The following is a 20,854-nucleotide window of genomic DNA, read 5'->3' as shown; positions in this document are numbered from 1 at the left end:
GCTGAACCTATGCCTCTCATTCATCAGCCTCTCAGAGTGATTGTGAGTCTGAGGGCAACAGCTTGGGCACATCTAGTTGGGTTCTGATGGTCCCTCCCCAGGAAATGTGGCTACCAATTCGGAGGAAGCCCTACAGGGGTAGAACTGCTCCTGCAGGGACACAGCTCGCAAAGACAGGCAAGTGAAGCTGGGCATTGGTGGCACACGCCTTTAATCCCAGCACTTGGGAGGCAGATGCAGGCAGATTGCTGAGTTCAAGGCCAGGCTGGTTTACAGAGTGAGTTCTAGGACAGCAAGGGCTACAAGAGAAACCTTGTCTGACCCCCCCCCCAAAAAAAAAAGACAGGTGAATGACTTCAGATTAACTGCTTGGAAGAAGGTAAAGAGGCACTGGGTTATTCTGGAGAGATCCTACCCTCGTAGTCAGGGGAGAACTGGCAGGCAGTTGCAGGAGGGCTTACACAGTGGTAGTTTGGTGTGTTTGGGGAACTGGAAGGAGGTGGGTGTTGCCAGATGAAGAGTCCAGAGAAGTAGCCTGTAGAGGTGAGGGACTGTGAGGCAGTATATCTGTCCTTATCTGCCCACACTGGGTTGGATGGTAAAGGAGGTGAGACCCCCCCCCCCAGGACTGAGGGAATGATGTGAGATGAGGACCGTCTCAGTGGCTCAGACATAACTGCGGTTGGCTTTTGTCTGGAGAGGTCTCCCTGATGAGCTTGGAGGCGCTATCAGCCAGTGCATAGGATCTGGGAGATGACCTGCCAGCCTGGAACCATGGACTGCCATGCTGGGGCCCGGACATTACAGATGACATGTGGGTTTGCAGTTCTGCTTGGAGAGGGTGTGGGTGCAGCATGAACCAGAGCATTTGTGAAGACCCCTCTTCTCCCACAGCATTTCCAATCACCTCTAAAATTTCCTCCTTGTTATTTTCCTTCAGAGCAGCAATTGTCTCTTGAGAGGCTAAGAGCTCAACTTAGGGATTCAGAGGCAGGCACACTTTAAATCCCCTGTATGAACACTGTATAGGGAAGTAGTGGTTCCCTCGAGGGCCATGTCTGGATGGGGGCAGTGGACATGGTCCTTCCCTCTCCCCATTTTGCCCCTAGAATAGGACATGATTCTACAGAGACTACCTCAAGCCTCTACTCACACTAGCCTCTGATGTGAGAGGTTCTGTCACTGTTTCTATCTCATGATTTATGTGTCTTAGCCATCAAATGACTTCTACCCTCAGGTGGCAGTGAATGGGGACATAAGCCAGTGGCTGGGCAGGGCCCTCAGGGGCACCCTGGGCCTTCTCAGGGTTTGCTCAGTGGGGAATGGTAGCTCCAGGCTATTGGAAACTGGAGCCAGTTGTAGCTAAATCAGTCTAGGCCCAGGCAGCACCAGTGGTGCTGCTCTAGGCTCAGGGGATGGATCCAGTGCTACAAGGATTCTATTTTCCCCTAGGGCCTTCCCTAGCTTTCCCTATGACCTACCTGCTGACTTTTCAGGGGTCATTCCCTTTCTTGTCTATAGCTCTGAGATGTTCCCCCTTAACTATATGCCCGGGCTAGTGATATTTGTCATGAGAAACGGAAGCAGCTCATGGGCTAGAGGCTCCACTTTCCTTCTTGCACAGCTTCCCAAGTGTTGGACAGTGGAGCTGCAGGGCCCTGGACTTTCAGCCAGCACCGTGTACCATGTGTACCATGCTGGAACATAAGGAGGGTCTATGGGGCTTCCACACTCTCTCTGCCCTTCAGGCTGGTCTCTGCCCCGGACTGGAGTGACTTAGGGCCCTTTGGTCAGTTCTCGAGGCTGACCCAGTACAGGAGCTGCATCCTACTCCATGGCCTCAGGTCCCACAGGTCAGTGGGTCAACAAGGAGATGGGGCACCCCCCTCCAGGAGTTCTGACTCAGGAGTGCTATGGTCTGCTGCTCCCATTCTTCCTTGTCCCTCCTGGGTTTATCAATGGCTTCCTGTCATCACACGTAGCCAGTCCTACCCTGAGCCATATCAGACCTCTCAGGGCAGCCTGGGCCCTGGATTTCTTGCCCTACCTTTCCACCTCCCAGCTATCTGTGCTAAAAGACTCCTGTTTGAGGTAGATGACCAATTATGGTTGAGAGCTGGAAAAGGCCCCTCTATCTCAGAAGCCACAGCTGGCTACTAGGAGCAAAACTGAGGGAGCACTGGATGGTGTTTCTCCAGAGGATGACCTTGCCAAGCCAGAGCACAGTGTCTGTCCAAGCCAAAAAGTCAATTATTGAGAACAAACTGAGCTGCTGTGACAGGCTAGGGATTAATGTTAACAGGTGTTCTGCTTAAGAGTTTGTTGATAAATAATTCATGAGGTAATTAGCACCCTGAGTCTGACAACACTAGAATATATTAATCCAGTGGACTCTGAGAAAGGTCAGCAGTGTTCTAGACCTGGTCATCTTTTATTTATCCCATGACACTGGCCAGAGCTTTATTAAGGCAGTGTCAGGGATGGGTGGGACCAGAGCAAGGGTGACAGCACCAGGCCTGACTGGAAGCATAGCTACTGTTGGTAGTTCCTGGGACTGTGGTCAAGGCTAAAGGGTCAGAAACCTGACAGGCCCAGCTATGGGGAACATCTAAGGGAGCGATGGTATAGGCAAGGGAAGAGGAACAGGGAGTGTGTTAGAGTGACCCAAAGTGAGCAGCTGGAGAACCCCTATGCCCTCCCCTATTGGTTGTGGGGATCCCTAGGTGACTTATACGGAGCATTGGGGAGGTGATGTTCCAGGAGCTGCCTGTACTCTTTCAAGCATATGGCTGTGACTGTACCTGTGTATGATTGTAATTGCGTGTTAGTGAAGCTACAATGACAGAGGCCAGGAGGAGCCAGGAAGATAATCCAGTGTCCTAGATAGCTCCAAGCAGAGTGGGTAGACAGCTGAGGGATGGAAGAATGTTCAGGTGTGGGTAGGATGGGGGTGGAACATAAGCAACTTGTCACAGTTGTGCAATACCCTTCACTGTCGGCTGGGAACACAAAGATCATGAAATCAATAACACAATTAAAATGAGAGTGTGTGCCCTTGAGAAATGAATGGAAATCATAAAGGAAGCTCCAAGCAAAATCACACAGAATCCCTTGTGGTGAGTGCCAGGCTGAGTCTGAAAGGCGGAACTAGCATGTGTCCCAGACATAGGATTCTACGGAGCAGACAGATGAGGAGTGTCTGCGATGCAATTCTAGTGTTCTGTGCTTTCCCAGAGGGTGGCCCCACAGAGAATAGAAGGGAAACACTTGTCTTGCTTTTCCTTGCTGTTAACTAAACACAATCTGAGAAAGCAAGTAACGCTTTTCAGAATAGAGTTAGGTTCAAGCATAAATCAGGCCTAAGCAGGTTTTCAGCTCTGTGAAAATTGTTGGAACATTTCAGAATGATGTAAGGTGCTGGGCAAGTATCCTTTCTAGGACTTCCCACCCCCAGCCCCTGTACAGAGCAAGGAAGAGCACCCTCCAGGACAGTCACCCTGCAGACAAATATATGGGGCTCAGAGCATCATACTCTGGCTTGTTCACCTGTCTCAATGAGAGGCTGATGACGTTATTGCTGAGCTACCAAAGCCATGGACATTTGCTAAGTGAGCTGGGGCCTAGATCTCATAGCTGAGGAAGGGGTTCACTCTGCTGAGCCTGATTAGAGAAGAGTCCAGACTGGTAGGGAGTCACTGGCTCTGGATCCCTAGTTTGGGGATGGAGCTGAGGCGGGTTGGAGGTTACCAGGTTCTCTCTAGATTGTCTTGAACAATCCTCTTGCCCAGGCTGTCCCTCACAGATACTGCTCCATGTCCCACTGATGTGCCAACTCATAGTCAAGGCTCTTGAACAGGCTGACTGAAGGCTGCACCTTGAGGTTTGGCAGGAGGCTGGATGCCAGTGTGGGTAGCCATTGTCCCCATTGTCCCCATTGTCCTCCTGTACTAAAGGCTCAGGATACAGAGGAGACTGGCAGGGGTTTAGGGTGCATATGCAGAAACCATAGCTGCATGAGTGGTCAAATGGGTTTGTCTATATGGCCTATTGGCCTGTAGCTTAATTGATTGTTAATTGTATAATTAGTGGTTTGTTTGGTTTTAAAGCCTAAACACTCAAAGTGAATTAGCTGAGTAGACAGAAAAGGAGTTTTCAGACTTACCAAATATTACATAATTAATCAGGTATGATTTTGATAGCCTCATGCAGGTTGACTAGACAGAGGGCCCAACCTAAACCCAGGACTCAGCTACCCCTAGTTGTGCCTGGGGATTGGCCCTGCCCCTCTGGGCTTCAGTTTCCCCATTAGTGATCAGGTATGTGATGGGACCCAGATGAGGCTTGTCACCCTCATCTGGCTTGTGCCAGTGACTGCCAGACACCCAGCTAGGGATGGAGGAGACAATGAGGATCAGGTAGGCTGTAGATTCTAGCTTGGGGCAGAAGTCCTGATGGCCCAACCCTGTGGCCCTGTCCTGTCCTAGCCAGCCCCATTTGGGAAGTTGACTATATATAGACATATAGACTGAATATAGCTCTCTTTACACTGCCCCCTTCCAGCTACCAGGCCCTGCTGTGTCCATGTCCCTCACATGTCTCCATCTAGTCTGTCAAGCCCTGTTGGTCCATCTAAAAGTGCACCATGTCAGCCTGGGTTTGCAGAGCCACCTTGGTCCTCAGGTCTGTTACCTGTGGCTCCATCATATGCAGTATTACCACTGGTTCTCAGTCTTGGCCATGTCCCACCCCTCTCACCTCTCCAGCCATCTCTCTCTCTCTGGCCTCTCCAGGTCTTCCCCTTTCCCTGTCTCTATTGCTTTCAATAGTACATGTTCAGTCTCCCATGACTGACCTTTCTCCCTGAGGTTGGGTCTGTTGTGTGCATCACAAGGTCTTCCACAATCACTGAATGGAGGGAGGTAGAAGAGACTGATGTCTCTAGTCTGGAGTACACGGATATCACATTTGTTTGGTCAGGGATGTTCTGCCTGACACCTCCTGGTCTCTGATTGGCCATCACCTTGGCTTTAGCATGTGGGAATTAGATAGCAATGCTTGAATTGCCTGGATTCACCCTAAACTAACTGTCACCAGCCCTATATGTACTTCTATTAGAAAGAACCTAGAACCTGGTTCTGGGCCCTAAACTAAGTTCCCAGCCTCTGCTGGCTGACCTGCCTCAGCAGGTCCTTTACCCTCCAAGCCTCCCATTCTCTGAAATGGAAAATTAAGCAGGGAGTGTTTGGCCACAGTTCCTTCCTCACATCCTAGCATCCACACTCTGTACCCTTGTCCTCAAAGATCCATCAGCTCCAAGGGCTCCAAGGCACAAGTGGGAAAGAAGTTTGGGGGTGGGCATCCATAAAGCTGTGGGGTACCTGGTCCCTAAGGTTACCAGGTAGCCATGGGGAGGACCCAGTTGGTTATCTGGCTTCATGGAGTAGACACACTGGCCTGCCAACTCACTTCATCTAGGTAGGGATGGGAAGAAGAGTTTCACTGACCTACTCTCAGAGATGAGCATAAAAGTGAACAATAACCTCATCAACATGACTCCACATATTAATCCCAATCTGGTCATCAGAACTTTCCAGTGTTGAGTTCAATGTGTGACCGCCTCACTAGCCACCCATAGTCTCATAAGGGCACCCCACATTGACTCATGACTAATTAACTGGATTGTTAATTGGAACATGCACAGATGAAGGTGGTGAGCCTCTTCCCACCCCATACCTGCAGAGGCAATGCATCTCCTAGGCTGGGCCGTGTAGTCCTCACACCCTTTCTTGGATTCTTCTTAGGCTGCTCCCACCAGGCCTGTGTGCGAGCTGGAATTCAAGTGTTGGAGGCCAAGGACAGAGGAGCCTGAGCCCAGTTAGTGGCATGTCACTTGGTCACCCTCACAGGATCCAAGGGCTCTCGCCTACCATAAAGTTGCCATGTGCACTGAATATCCAAGGTCTGTGTGTCAGCAGGAGCCAGTGGAGCACCTGTATGTTATGCTACCAATGCCTCAGGCAACCTGTACACAGCCCAGTGCTACCTTTGGTACTCAGTGTCCTTGTAGCTGAGACCCTACCCCATTCTTGGGCCAGGCTCAATAGAATAAATATCCTCAGACTTCCTTGTGCATACCATGGCCATTAAACCTACATCTTCTGATGTTCTGGTTCCTTTATTCTGTTTAGTTTGTATCTCCTTGGGCCTCTGCAGGTAGCAGTGCCATTGGAGCATCTTTCAGCTGGTCAGGAGGGCCAGGCCTCCTTGTCCCAAACAGCCCTGAAGTAATATCTCACAGCAGCTGCACAGCTCTTTCATGGTAACTGGGCAGAGACCCAACCTACACTTGGCACTGTCTGAGCCTCCTGAAGCCCTGCTTTGGCCCAGGTACGGTGACCTGTGGGAATCTGGGGAGGCCTGCCTCCTGTTCCTTTCTGTCCCTTCTCCTTGCTTCATATGGTGGGCTTTGGATTACCACTGGGAGTAACTCTGGCTACAAGGTCTCTCTCTCCTCATGAATTTTCATGCCTTTGAGTGGTGAGAGACAGTGGTGTGCCTGTGAATACTGTTGTAAGATGTAATTAACGTTCACACAGAGATGAAAGGACGGTGTTTCTCCTGCCTTAACCATGCTGACTTGTGTCTCTGTTGGAGTGACAAGTAGTTTCCACCCCAGAAGGAAGCTTACCAGGTTTCTAGAAGGAGTGTAGGAAAGCCTGGGTGATGGGGAACTAAGTCAGAGTAGTCTATACGAGGGATGGCTGCAAAGGTGAATAGGAGATGGGTCGGAATGGAGCTTCAGTGGGTAGCAATGGTGGTCACTTTTCTAATTGTTGTGACAAAGTACCTAGCACATTCAACTTAAAGAAGGGTTTATTTAGCCACGAGTGGTAGTGCATACCTTTAATCTCATTGCTTAGGAGGCAGAGGCAAGTGGATCTCTGAGTTTGAAGCCAGCCTGGTCTACAGAGTGAGTTACAGGACAGTCAGGGCTATTTAAAGCCAGGCAGTGGTGGCACACCACTTCAATCCCAGTACTTGGGAGGCAGAGGCAGAGGCAGGTGTATCTATGTTAGTTCAAGGCCAGCCTGGTCTGTAATTCCTGGTCTAGTTCCAAGACAGCCACGGCTATACAAAGAAATTCTGCCCTGAAAAGCCAAATAAATAAATAAAATCATGGGATTGTGCTGCTCACATTCAGGGAGGGAGACATTTTATAAAATATATCTTCTAGGCAATTCTAAATCCTGTCAGGTTAACCTTAATTAGCATGTTCCCACTCAGTATGAACTTGAAGTCCAAACACATCGTTCTACTCCTGGTCCCTAAAGTGGCATGCTCATTGAATGCAAAATGCAATAGTCCTTAGTCCACCTCAAAAGTTACTGCTTAAGGCTCATTGATGAGGCTGGGCTGGCTCCTCCATATCCCCAGCGCTGATGGCAAGCACACGCCACCATTCTTGGCTTTTTATTCAAAGTTAGGTCTTCACATTTGTGTGGCAAGTAATTTCCTGGCTTTGCCATCTCCCCATTAAGGAAGCTTCTCCTTAATGACACTAGTCTCTTCAAGAATTACCACCACTTTCCCTACACTTCTTCATCTGCAACTTTAAATGGGTTCAAACAGCCTTCCTAGCCAAAGTGTACATTTTCCCTCTCTTTGCACCCTGCTTGCTGCTGTCTTATCACTGCAGACCTGGGTGAGGGCAGAGAGCAGTTAGCCATGCCACAACCTGAATGCTATGTTGTCTTGAAATCTCCTCCACCAAAAGAATTCTTTTTTAAAAAAAGATTTATTTATTTGTTTATCTATTGATTTATTTATTATGTATACAGTGTTCTGCTTGCATGTATGTCTACAAGCCAGAAGAGGGCACAAGATTTCATTACAGATGGCTGTGAGCCACCCTGTGGGTGCTGGGAATTGAACTCAGGACCTTTGGAAGAACAGGCAGTACTCTTAACCACTGAGCCATCTCTCCAGCCTCCAAAAGAATTCTTCCATCTGTTTTAAACCAGTCTCACTGAAGTCCTTAGGACATGGGCAAAATGCAAACACTCTTTACCAAAATGTTACAAATAGTTGCTAGCCCAGTTCCTAGTAGAGGCCTGTTCTTCTCTAAAACGTAATGAGCTTAGTTAGCTTCCACAGTATTGCTTTTGGCATTCTAGCCTCCTATATGCCTACCAGAATGGCCCATTAAGGTTCTGCTTAAACCATTCTATGGCTTCTCTAGCCTGCAGCTTCCGACTCTTATCCATCCCTCCCACAAACCAGTTCTAGAGGCCTATGAACCATATGGTTGGGTATCTCACAGCACTTCTTGGTTTCATTTTTCTTAGTTAGTTTGTTGCTGTTGCTGTGACAACATGCTTGGAATAAGCAAATTACAGAAAGATTTATTTGAGCTCACAATTAGAGGATCCAGTCCATCATGGTTCCGAAAGTTGTGGCAGCAAGAGCGGGAAGCACATATTTACATGTGTATGCTCAAGAATCAGAGAGAGGACTGCTAGTGTGTAGCTCAGTTTTTCCTTTTCTTTTAGTCTAGGACTCTAGACAATGGGACAGTGCCATCCGTATTGAGGGTGAGCTTTACCACCTTGATGAAACCTTTGTGGAAATGGCCACAGAGACATGCCTGGAAGTGTGTCTTCTAGGTGATTCCAACCTTGTCAGGTTTACAAGATTGACCATCAGAATGGGCATGGGGAAGTAATAATTATGATGATGGTATTACTACCATACAATCACACATGTCTTATACTAGGTTTCCAGACTGTCCTAGTATTGTGTGTGTGTGTGTGTGTGTGTGTGTGTGTGTGTGTGTGTGTGTGTATTCATATAAGCCACAGTACATTCCTGTAAATGACTATCATCCCTGTTTTACCGGAAGCATAAACTGAGGCACGGGGAGGTGAATTTGGGCACAGCATAGCTAGTAACACAGCAGTAAAGCAGATATCTTTAGAGCCTGTGTCTTGACCCCTGGATATATACACTGTTTCTCCTTACGCTCAAGGTCTGTTCATCCCAACACCAGGGCCAGGCTCTCCAGGGCCACTGAGCCCTGTTCCAGTCCCTGAACAGGCTGCTTTCAGAACATGGATGTGTCTCTTTTTCCCATCTTGCCCTGATTATTGCCTCACTCAGTTCTAACTCCATTGTAGTCAGATGTTAAGTCAGTAGTACTTTAGACTGGGTTTACAGTCTTTATGGTCCTGCCTACAAATTGCTGCTGATGGAGCACTCACTGACAATTATAAGATCTGGGTGGCCCTCCTGTACCCTCTGGAGGGTTCTCTCTCACTTGGCAGACACCATAAGCAGCCCTTCCTCAGGTTCTGCTGCTCAGCCCTGCTGGTCTAGCTTCAGACCTAAAAGCCATGGGACAGTTTGTGACTATCCTAGGTCTGTGAATTGCTGTTCTGGCCCAATCTGGTGCAGGTGGGCTCTGGGGCTGAAGAAGGAGCAGAGGGTGGTGCTTACAGGTGACCCAGTCGTCCTCAGGCTGCCCCGCTGACAGGTTTGATGGTAAGAGGCCTAATCATGGGTCCTGGCAGCCCAGGCAGCAAGGTAAGAGGGAGGGACTGTCAGTCCCCACCCCCAAGCCACCACCTCCACTCTACCTGCACACATCTGTTTCAGTGGCCCTGGCAAAAGCCTACCTTGAGGGGCGGCTCATGCCACTTGCAGTGTCCTACTCCAGAGGCACTAGAATGTCCAGCTGTATTCAGGCTCCACTCACCTCCAAGGTCTCCCATTTTCCTCAAAGGTTCCATGAACTCTGTTTGATCATCCCTCCTATCCCCACAATCACGTCCTCATTTGCAAACTCTCCTTCATAACACAGAGGTCCTGTTACAATGCTATCTCACCAAATCTTGCCTACCTCACAGTAGGAGGGGGTGCCAAGGTTTTAAGGGTCCAGGCCTAGTCCTTGCTGAGCTCCTGCTGAGAAAGGGCCACTGAAGCTGGATCTTGGGAGGGGCCTGGCTATATGAGAAGCTGAAGAGTCACATGTGTCTTCCTTACTCTGGGACATGATGGTGATGACCCCTTTGGGGGTCACATATCAGTATCCTGCATACCAGATATTTACATCACGATTCATAACAGTTCAAAATTACAGTTCTGAAGTAACAATGAATTAATTTTATGGCTAGGGGGGTCACCATAACATGAGGAACTATATTAAAAGAGTGCAGCTTTAGGAAGTTTGAGAAGCACTGGTCTAGGAAATGATGCCTACCCATGGGCTTAGCTTCCAGAGTCTCAGTGCCTGCTCACCCAGGCCATGACCCACGCTGCATGACTGGATGGAGGGGTCCATGAGCTGCAGGTGTGAAGCCCACCAGCCTCAGAGACACCCTCCCCGCCCCGTATGCCCATCCCAGCTGCCTGACATGTTGTCCTTGAGCTAGAATAGAGCTTCAGCTGCAATGAGCCGGCTGTCGAACACATTTTTATCCAACTCTGAACTTTGTCATTGAAGACACAATGGCCTTCAGTTGGGGCAGTGGAAGGCAGTATAATTTGATGATGTATATTAATCAAGTTGAGTACAACTTATAAAGCCAGTACCACACACGTCTGACTATAGCCCAGTCTCCATCTCATGTGTCTCGGAGGAGATTTATTTTCAGCAATATAATTCATTTGATGAGAATGTATCATAATTGCAGTTGCTAGCAAGATTTTCCTCCTTCTTATTTCAGAGGAAACTGCATTGTTCTCTAGAAGTATGTCCTTTTCAAATCTGCTTATTGAAAACGGGAAGCAAAGATTTGTTTTTTGATGATCACAATCTTGAGTTAACCAGCTGTACTCAGAAATGGATCTCTCACAACCTGACTACCCTGAGTCCCGTGTCCCCGTCCCCCCCTCCGCCCCCCCCTCCGCCCCCCCCCGGTACCCCAGGCGAGTCCAAACTGAAAGCCAGTGTCCTTTGCCCCTTACACTCCACCAGGAGAAGCTGTTGTTCCTGCTTTGCAGAAGCATGGGTTGAGGCACTGAAAGGTCAAGGGACTTGCCACAGCTACACAGTGTTAAGTGTGGTCTTCTCCAGAGGCCAGAGCAGCTGGGTGGGATGATGCTGGCATTCCACCATTCTGGTAGGGATCTAGGAGGCTAGAATGCCAGGTAATAGTGTTACTGTCTGCTGGTTCACCGGTCTTTGTGGTACCACCTGTCGCCTCTGTACCCCATCTCATCTGGGTGTAGAACAGCTGTTACGGCTGCTGCCTGGCAGTGGGATTCTTTGTGTGGTGGGGGGCCTCCTTCAGCCTGGGCCCTCATCACAAAACTCTCCATGGGGTAAGGCCCATGGGGTTTCCCAGGATAGTTAAGTTCATCTGGACTGGGTAAAGCTCCCCACACATTCCCCAACATCACACACAGGTCATTCCGAAGCTTCAGGGTTTGGCCTGGTCCTAGGATACTGGAATCTACCTACCCTGAGACAAGCCAGCCTTATTGTGCCTTCCATCTGCCCCTGTTCATTTCCATTGTCCCTCCTGGCTGAGATGTGGCTAGGAGTGTCCACCCGGATCCTGTACCCTTGTTACCCTGGTAGTATGAAAAGCACTGACTTACTTCTCTCTCTCTCCCTCTCTCTCTCTGACCCACAGTGCGACAGTGAGAGTGGCGTGGATGACAAGGTGAGCCTGGCTTCTCCTTCCTTCCTTGTAGACCTGGGATACCCACTCCATGCCTCACTGGAGCAGGGCAGGCCCTGCTAGGAAATTCTCTCTCATTAGATAAGCAGCGTAGGAAGCTTCTCCCTGGCTGGGTGTGCCTGCCATGATAGTGGCTTAGGCATCCCAACGGTAGACCTCAGATAGGCAGCCAGTGTTGAAACACTGATGGAGGTCACCCTAGGCCCTGGCTGGCCTCAAGGAGGATAGCAGGTCTTTTGCTGAGCAGCTGCAGGCGCTTCCAGGGAGGTCAGGTGGGGGCTGTTGGTCATTATTGCTTTCTACCGTTGAAAACCAGATATGCCCATTAATCCAGGCTTTGTGCTGCTTAGTGCTTAGTATTGGAGAACTTGCTACCACCACAACTTCTCAGGGTCCTCCTGGGTTCTTGAGCCCTCCAGGTAGCACTTTATCACAGATGGTTGAGGACTCTAAGGACAGGAAGAAAGGGACTTAGTAGAGGTCACACTTCTCAAATGGGTTGGGGCAGCCAGGTGCAGGGTCCCATCTTACTGGCGTTGACCTCTGAGCAAATAAAGGCATAACCGAGAAGACTGGGGTGCAGGTAGCTGGGGTTGGATATGGCAATCCCAAAAGTGGAAGAGAGGACACTGAGGGAGAAGGTGTATCCCAGATACAGGGCATGGTGGGGGTGGGTGGCAGCATAGACTTTGGTTTCAGGCAAGTTGTTGTGAAAAGGGTTTGTATGTGTGGATCTTGAGGGTGCCTTAAGGGTGTTTAGTGTCTGCTCATGCTTACTTAGAGTGCAGGGCTCCATGGAGTCATGTCTGGCCTCTCGGTCTTGGGTGGGTTCAACTCAGCTGGTCTCAGATTGTCGAAGGTGCATTAACAGGACCCTGGGCCAGGGCATTCTGGCTCTGGTGGTTCCATGCCTGTACCATCCGGTCTCAAGCCCCTGTGCTGCCTCCACTGTGTCCCCCTGCAGCACAGGCTCTCTTTACCGGTCCCCGGAACAGAATACGTCTGGGAAAAAAGACCCTGGAGATGAGTATGTGCAGAATGAGCCACTGGGGTTCAGGGTGGGAGACCCGTGGGAAAGAGGGAGTTGTGCCCCTCCCTCCCTCCCTGTCTGGAGCTGCTGCCTCCTTGACTGACAGAGGCCTTATACAGACGTAATGTTTAAACAAGCACCTGGGAAAGTGCTGAGCCTGCAGGTCCCTTGGTATATAACTTTAGGAAGAAGTCTCTCTGTAGCCCAGAGCTGCTCAGAGCATATGGGATGGGAGGGAGACAGGAGGGAGTTTCAAGCTCCTGTTCCTTCATCCTATCTTCTAGAGGAAACAGATGTATCACCCCCTTGAGGACAGGTGGCCAGAAGGGCTATCTGGTCTCTATCATTTCCCCTAACTACACTCAGCAGCCAGAGTTGACCCTGAGCCTCCAGGATGCCTGGTGTGCTATCCAGTGTTGTGCCCCAAGACTATATACCCAGGCCAGGTTCCCTACTGAGAAGCAGGCACTAAGTCACTGCCCTGTTTCTGAGGTAGTGATGTCCCTATCTTTTCAACACAGCAAGAACTTGGGAGGGAGAAGGGCCCTTCAGTAGCCCATATTCACAGGGGATCCTGGAACCTGTACTTGAGTTTTCACAGCACTGTCTCACATTCCCTGATACACGTGGCCTGGAAGCAGTGAACAGGGTCACTGACAAGTGGCTAGACCCTCAGAATGGCAGAGGCAGACAGCTCTGTGAATTTGAGCCCATCCTGGTCTGGTCTACATAGTGTGTTCCAGGACAGCCAGTGCCATAGAGAGACCCTGGAGTGGGGGAGGGCACAATATGTTCATTGTGTAGGAGCCTTGGCACTGACTCCGATAGGCTTAGCCTGGTAGTCACAGGAAGGGGAGACTGGACAGTTCACCTAGATAGGGCAGTGCTTCTGCGTTCTGAGCATCTTTCTTCCAAAGCCGACAGAATCTGAGCTTAATACTCTACATCCCTCCCCCAGGGACAAGCCTGGAGCTCTGCTGGAGGTCACAATGCAGACACTCTGGGCAGATTCTTTCAAGTAGCCTTTTTACTGGTCTCCCAAAGCTCAGCAGCCCACTGGCTCTACTGGCCCTTCACAGGCCGGCTATGCACCTCCACAAACCAGGGCTACACTCTTCCCACGGCAGCGGCAGTATAGGAAGTGTTAGATGCAGACTCAGGAGTGAGCAGACAGGTGACTCCTCCTCAGGGCTGTGGCTGGAGTCTAACTGCTTTTTTTTTTTTTTTTTTTTAATTTGGGTGGAAAATTGTGCAGGGGCTCATTAGGCAGCTCATTAAGGCCCAGCTGGCTGCTAGCTCTGCCCAAGTGGCCCTAGCTGCCAGCAATCTGGCCAGGACTCCTCCCTGCTATGTGTGGCCTCAGCCCTGTGGCTAGCCAGCCTTTTGGAGTAGTCTGCATCCCATCTGTGGATGTCGTCTAGGAGATGCTCCAAACAATCTGGCCACCAAGAAGGCCCTTTCAGGGGTGAATAGACCCCACCCACATGGATCATCTTGGGAGGGAAAGAAAGCACAGGTTGGTTAGGCACCATAGTGGAGACTGGTTCCCTCCCAGGGTGACGTTCCATCTAAAGTGACTTCAAGGGTATGATATGACTGAAGCCTGCTGACTTCCTGCTACAATGTGTATGTCTTAGTATATAATAAAATATTATTTAGCTTAGAGGTTACAGTCCATCTGTTATCATAGGAAGCTGAGGCAGGAACTCAGGGTAGCAATCTAGGAGCAGAAACTGAAGCAGAGACCACGGAGAAGGGCTATTCACTGGCTTCTTCCCCATGGTTTGCTCTGCCTGCTTTCTAACACAACTCTGTACCATTTTCCTAGGGGTGGCACTGCCCACACTGGGCTGGGCCCTCCCACATCAATCATTAATCAAGAAAATGTCCCACAGGCCAATTTGATGGAAGCCTTTTCTCAATTGAGGTTTCGTCTTCTCAGACAACCCTGGCTTGTATCAAGCTGGCAAAAAACCCAACCAGCAGAGTGTACTTTGGGCTTTGGTGGTGGGTCCCTGACTTGGGCATCTCTGGGTTCCAGCTGCCTGGCACCCTGTTCACTCTGCATGGCCACCTATTGTTGGACTTAGTATCCAGGAGTCCCACTAGGCAGGGGCAGGGGTCCAAGAGTGCAGAGGCATCTACCACTGTGTGGCAGGTACTTCCTGGGCCCCCAGACAACCCCAAGGTATCTCCTAATTGCCAGCTTTGTTAACAGGCAAGGCCTCTGAGGGTCAGAAACTTCCTGTTGTGAGTGGGGGCCCAGTGAGGAAGATGATTAACAGAGTAGTGTGGGACTGCATGACTGGTCTAAATGCTGACCCCGTGCTGAGCACTGAAGTCAGCAGCTGATGCTCTCCCCACACTGGAACCCAGCAGCCCAAAGTCAGGCTTGTCCATCTGTAGGCATTGAGCTTATTTAACCTCTGCCTTGCCCAGCTCCTGGCAGCTTCAGGATATCTCTGAGATGTGGCTGCCTCCCCTGTGTCTCCGCTACAGTAATAATCAAAGCATGGCCTGCAGGCCACAGGCTGAGTGGTGTTAGGACCTCTCGTTAGTGGACAATTTTAGGCAGCACTTTTTGGCTCTCGACATGCTTAACCCCACTGTCCTGATGTCTTATCCAACTGGCTCAGCTATTCATGTCAGATCTACAGCATCTCCCCAGATCCCAATATCAGCACACTTGCCCATGTCTCTACTAGAGGATGCCACGGTCACATAGCCACACCTCATGGTTCTTTGCCCTGTGGCCTCAGGCTCAGCTGGTGGCTTGTCTCCAGAGTAACAGCCAAAAGGGAGCAGCTCATGCTTGGTGTGCAAGTCTAGGACAGTGCTAGACCCTCAAGGAGGCCCAGTTACTAGCTGTAGTCAAGTGGAGGTTACGGCATCCCAGAACTGTCAAGAGTGGCATAACCAAATGACCCTAGATACTTCCAGCAGTCCCAGTTCTAGGTGGATCCCCTCAGTGACAACATCTTTCCCCTAGAGACATAGAATGATGATGGATGAAGTTATAATACAAATTGTTGAACCATGGGTTTTAGATAAATGTGCCCCAATACCACCATTAAGCCCCAGTGAGTTATAGATATTTGGTTGGGAAGCCTGATGTTTGATATCAGTGTTGTCTCTGGTGGCTGCCTTTATTTCCCATGATAATCTATTCCCACGCCTTCCTTCTCAATTTCTAACCTCATTAAACCTCTCATATCACAACTGCTTTCCTTCCTAAATAAAATTAGACAGGCCTGCCCCAGGTTCTGTAAGTCTAATTTTACTTCTAGACCAGGGTGGGAGGCTGTAGGCAGGCTCCAGTACTGGCTCCTGGCTGTGAATTTTAAGCCCATTGGTTGGATTAGTCCTTCTTCAAGAGCTCTTTTGCCCAAGGTAGTCTCAGGAATGACAAGAAATGACAATCACGATTGCTACAGGATAATAACTTCCCTGTAGTTTGGATGTGTGAGTAGGCAAGGCCCCTGGAAGGGAACCTCAGGTCAGGGGTCTTGCCTTCCCGTAGACCTCAAGTTTCTCTAGCAGCCATCACTCATTTCCTGGCCTATGCTCTCCCACTCCATTGGCTCCTGGGCCCCAATTACTGCCACATTACTTCTCTCTGGCCTCCACCTGAGGGGTGAGCTATGTCATTGTCATATCTCTGGGCCTTTCTGCCTGTGGCTCTCTTCCATAGAAGGAACCAGGACAGTAAACCTTTCTAGGCTAAGTGTATACCACACAGACCACTCTACCACAAACCTAGTTGAAAACTAAGGCAAAGCAACTCTCATGGCATTGGTGCTTAGAAGAAACTACGCCAGGGATTTGGTGGATGGCACAGTCCAGTGCTGGTCTCCCCTGGACACTGGAGGGCCAGCTGTGGCCCAGAGTCCAAAGGGCCAGCCAGCCAGCCAAGTCAGCTACTCAGTATAGAGTGAAGTCCCAGAAGCAGGTCATAACTGGAGGGCCCTGTGATGGACCAGGCATCTAGAAAGAGTCAAAACCAGCATTGGATATATAGATCCTCTTTCCCACACATTCCCTGCTGACCTTTCTGTAGACATCACCATGGTGTGTACGCCCACTCCAGGTGACCACCATGTTCTCTCTCTCTCTCTCTCTCTCTCTCTCTGTCTCTCTGTCTCTCTTCTCTCTCTCTCTCTCTCACACACACACACACACACACACACACACACACACACACACACACACCACACACACACACACACACACACGCACGCACACACACACACAAACACACACACACACACACACACACACACACACACACACACACACGGTCTACCTCTGCAGTCAGTATTGCTTGTATTTCTCCCAGGTCCCTGACATCTCACAGCAGAGCCCAGCCTCCCTCCCACCCCAAAGGGAACTTGGCCTACAGATCTCTGGCCCCTGGAGCCAGACCCTCTGCCAGGTCTGGCCCTGCCATAATCTAGCTGTTTGATAAGGTGTCAACAGTCTCCTCCCTGTCTCAGTTTCCTTGTTGGTGACTTGATGCTTGTGAGGCTGTGGCTCCATGACTGGCTGTCAGGAATCTAGTACAGTGCTTTTGTTTTGTGGGAGGAAATACCAGGATTTGATGGTGGTCTTGCTTTTGTTAATTTTTTCCCTTTGTAAGAAGAGGACCTTTATTTGGTAAATAACTCGAATACAATGAAAGGGCTGAAGATACTGTTTGAGGCTGGCACTTCTGACGGGTTTCTAGTATCACTGGATTTCCAAGTGCTGTGTTTGTGTGTATTCATTTGAAAACGCAAATGCAGGCCCAGCCTGTTATTCTGCCTCTATTGCACATCACAGAGCTAGCTCCCAAAATCCTAGGAATGGCTGAGTTCCCACAAAGTGGATGCCCATCCTGGACCAGGCCTCTGAAGCTCAAGTGGAGCCTGTTTCGCCCACCCAAGCTTTGTGGGTCTCTAGATTCCACAGGCTGTTGCATTGGGTTGCATGGGGTTGTTCTGAGTTCTCTTTTTCCCTTGTGTCCACTGGGCTCAGAGGCCTCGTCATTGTGCTAAGGTCTATGTGGTAAGCAGGCATACTAAGCTTCCTTGTGGACCCAGGTCAGCTCCCCAGGCCCTTGCCCAAAACAAAACAAAACAAAAACAAACATGCCAGATCCTTTGTCTCTAGCCTTCTATAAAATCATTGGGGCACACGGGACTAGCCTGGCTACATGGCCCTTTTCAGCATAACAGTGGCTTGGAGTCTTATCTGGACTCTAGGAAAAACAGGGTTGGTTGGCACATTTGCTATTGGCTCTCAGGATCCTGTCAGTCCTTCATGCCCCAGCTCCTGGACTTACCAGTGATCACGCTTCTTTCTGGCTGTTTCCCCTAATGTAAGCGGAGTATCAGTTGTCTGTAACTTGTTTTTTAAAATGATCATGGAATCAGGCGCAGGAGCATTTCTTGTGGTCGATGTGCCCAGAGTCTAGGGTACCAGGTCAGATCAGACAGCCAGAACGAAGCCAGCCGCCCAGCAAGGGCAGATCCACGCCTCCGGGTTGGATTAGTTGGGCCTGCCCGTGCCCCGCCTACACAGCGCCCCGCCTGCCCGCGCCACCGCCACCCGCCCGTCCGACGGCTCCTGGCCGCTGCGCCCAGAGCGCCTGCAGCGCTCAGAGAAGGCGCGGGGACTTGTGCGCCTCGCGCACCCCTGGCCCGGGCTCCGGCTCTGCAGGGCGTGCAGAAAAAGGCTACGTGGGTGGCAGGCCCGCAGGAGTTTCTCTGCCACCCGTGCCCGTGCAGCACCTAGGGCTCAGACCTCCGACGAACGTTGCGGAGCGCGCGGGATCTGGGTGCCCGCGAGGTCAGTGCGCGTTGTGGGCTCCGAAGAGCAAAGCGGGACTTCGGGCGTCGCGGGTGGGAAAGCACCGACCCCTTTGAGGAATGGGCAAGAGGACGACCCTGGGAGCACCGCTCATGCATCCTCTGCTGGAGCAGGTCGCTCAGAGTCCCCGTGTTCTCGAAGCTGCACCCAGGGCGCACGTGGTGGCAAGCAGCAGGGGTGTTGTCTGGCGAGGGTCCCGGGCCGGTCGGGCGCGCGGCTCAGGCAGGCGGGGCACGGTGGGGGCGCGCGTCTTTGTCTGCACCCCTGTGCGCAGTCCGCCGCCGGGTGCGTGGTGGTGCCTTGCTCACCTGCCTGGAGTTGAGTTCTTTGTCTGGGGCGGGGTGCGGCCGGCAGAGGCTGCGCTTCCTCTCTGATCCGAGGCTGCCCCTAGGGTCCAGTAGTCTCAAACAAAGCACAGGGTGACCCTAGCCCCAGGCCAGATTGACGCTCCTCGGAGGATTAGTAGTGTCTTCCTATCAGACATGCCGTTTGCATAGACCCACAAGCCTGCAACTTGGGGACTTCCCAGATGCATCTTGGTATGAAGTGACCATATTCTTTTATTTTGTACTCTGGCTCACACCAGAATTGGAGGACATCGTGCCTGAGTCATGTCTCAGTAGATAACGCCCAGAAAGTTATTAACGCAGGTCTGGCAGCCCCGGTAAAATACCCACCCGTCTTGGTCTAACTAGTCAGTTCTTAGTTTGGCAGAAAGGGAAAGACTGAAGGAACATCTCTGTGCTTGCAGCTCAAACGAGTGCCACTGAAACCACTGGTTCCCCCAGAGGTCCTGGAAACTGGGGTCTTCTGGGTCAGAGCTTCCCAGAACAGGGATAACCAGCCTGGCCATGTGTTGGAAAGCACTAGGATTCCTGCCTGCACCCATGGTCTTCCTGAGCAGATTTGCCTGTGGAGGAAGGGAACTAGCTGTGGCCATGCCAGGCACCGTCCTGTAATGGGCAGAATATGCCACCCCTGCTTTCCACCACTCTGCTCCCCACCTGTACACTACTCCCCTTGGCTCTCCTGAAGTCTGGGGTGTGGATCTGAGTCCACAAGCATGTTTGGGTTTCACTCTACCCTTGGAGGGAGCAGTTCCCTCTGGGACCCCCCAGCAGATTGAGGACCAAGGAGCTTATGGCCTCTCTGGGACAGAACATTCCTAAGAGGTACAGTAAGGAGTCATAAGGTCTCAATTAGAGGCAGGCAGAGCAGAGGTCACCCTACCCTCCACCCTCCAAAAAAACTCAGGTCCTTTTCATTTGCTGCTTACCATTTGTGCCAAGGAACAAGGTCCTATCTTGGAGTTTGGAAGTTGCCTTTTGGGTTGGATGTGGGATTGCAGGGTTTTTTTTGTTTTTTGTTTTTTGTTTTTTTTTTTGGAACAGGGTTTTCCTGTGTAACTGTCCTGAAACTCAATTTGTAGATCAGGGTGGCCTCAAACTCACTGAAATCCACCTGCCTCTGCCTCCCAAGTGCTAGGATTAAAGGTGTGTGCCACCACCACCACCCGGCAAGATTGCTGATCTTGATGTCTTGTTTTATTTCCTACCCAGGGAGACCAGAGTTCTTCCTTTCTGGCTTACAGGTGGTAGCTTGGGCCCCAAGCTCACTTGGAGACTCCATGTGGAGAGCATGGGTCCAAGATGGCCTTGCTGAAATTCTTGCGTGGTAAGGGCTTGGTGGCACCCAGAGGGTCTGTCAGCAGGGCACCGTTAATAGTGAAGACCCTAAGGCAGCCTCCTCAGAGGGATACTAGCTGCCATCCCCTGGTGCCTTGTGGGGCTAGTTAAGTAGCAGGGCACTAACACTTGGGGTTCCCAGAGCTGCCACATAGAAGGCTGTAGACACAGGACAGATGCTGTCAGATGGTATTCCAGAGGGGCCTCATGAGATGCCAAGAGAGATTAGTGGGGACCATGGCAGCCCTGTGTGCAAAAAAATGGAATAGGAGGGGTTCGGGGATTCTACAGAATTTCACCACAGCCATAGAGAAGTTTGGGCTCTGGACTGGGGTGAGCCTAAAATTTTCTCTGCTGGGGGCTACTTATTTGGTTTATTGTAAAGAACTTTACAAAAGTTAAGCTAGCTCAAATGGTCCTTGAGTATAAGAACTGATGACCAAGTAGCTCTGATAGGGTGATGATGCCAGAACCTCCTGGGACCTTGGGTGTCCTGGTAGATAGGGCAAGGTAATAAGGGCCAGTGCTTGGTCAGGGGAGCCCAGTCATCTCCAGGACCCCCGTGTTCCTGTCTGCAGACAGCAGTGATAAGTAACAGCTGACTCTAACCC

At 50.6% G+C, this 20,854-nt stretch overlaps 1 protein-coding gene across 14 annotated transcripts in view; it reads left to right on the top strand.

The window, feature by feature from the left end:
- Fbrsl1 (fibrosin like 1) overlaps positions 1-20,854 on the top strand; it is a 74,580-nt gene that overhangs the window by 35,628 nt on the left and 18,098 nt on the right. For 13 of the 14 annotated variants that reach the window (XM_027415875.2, XM_035443229.1, XM_027415873.2 and 10 more), the window contains exon 5: positions 11,634-11,663. The exons of the other annotated variant lie outside the window; for it this stretch is intronic. In XM_027415875.2, coding sequence (XP_027271676.1) covers positions 11,634-11,663 — 30 coding nt within the window. The remainder of the gene's footprint in view (positions 1-11,633; positions 11,664-20,854) is intronic. 14 annotated transcript variants of the gene reach the window in all.

This window comes from Cricetulus griseus, chromosome 4 (genome assembly GCF_003668045.3).
Source record: "Cricetulus griseus strain 17A/GY chromosome 4, alternate assembly CriGri-PICRH-1.0, whole genome shotgun sequence".
Classification (NCBI taxonomy): domain Eukaryota; kingdom Metazoa; phylum Chordata; class Mammalia; order Rodentia; family Cricetidae; genus Cricetulus; species Cricetulus griseus.
This window is presented reverse-complemented; position numbering and strand designations above follow the sequence as displayed.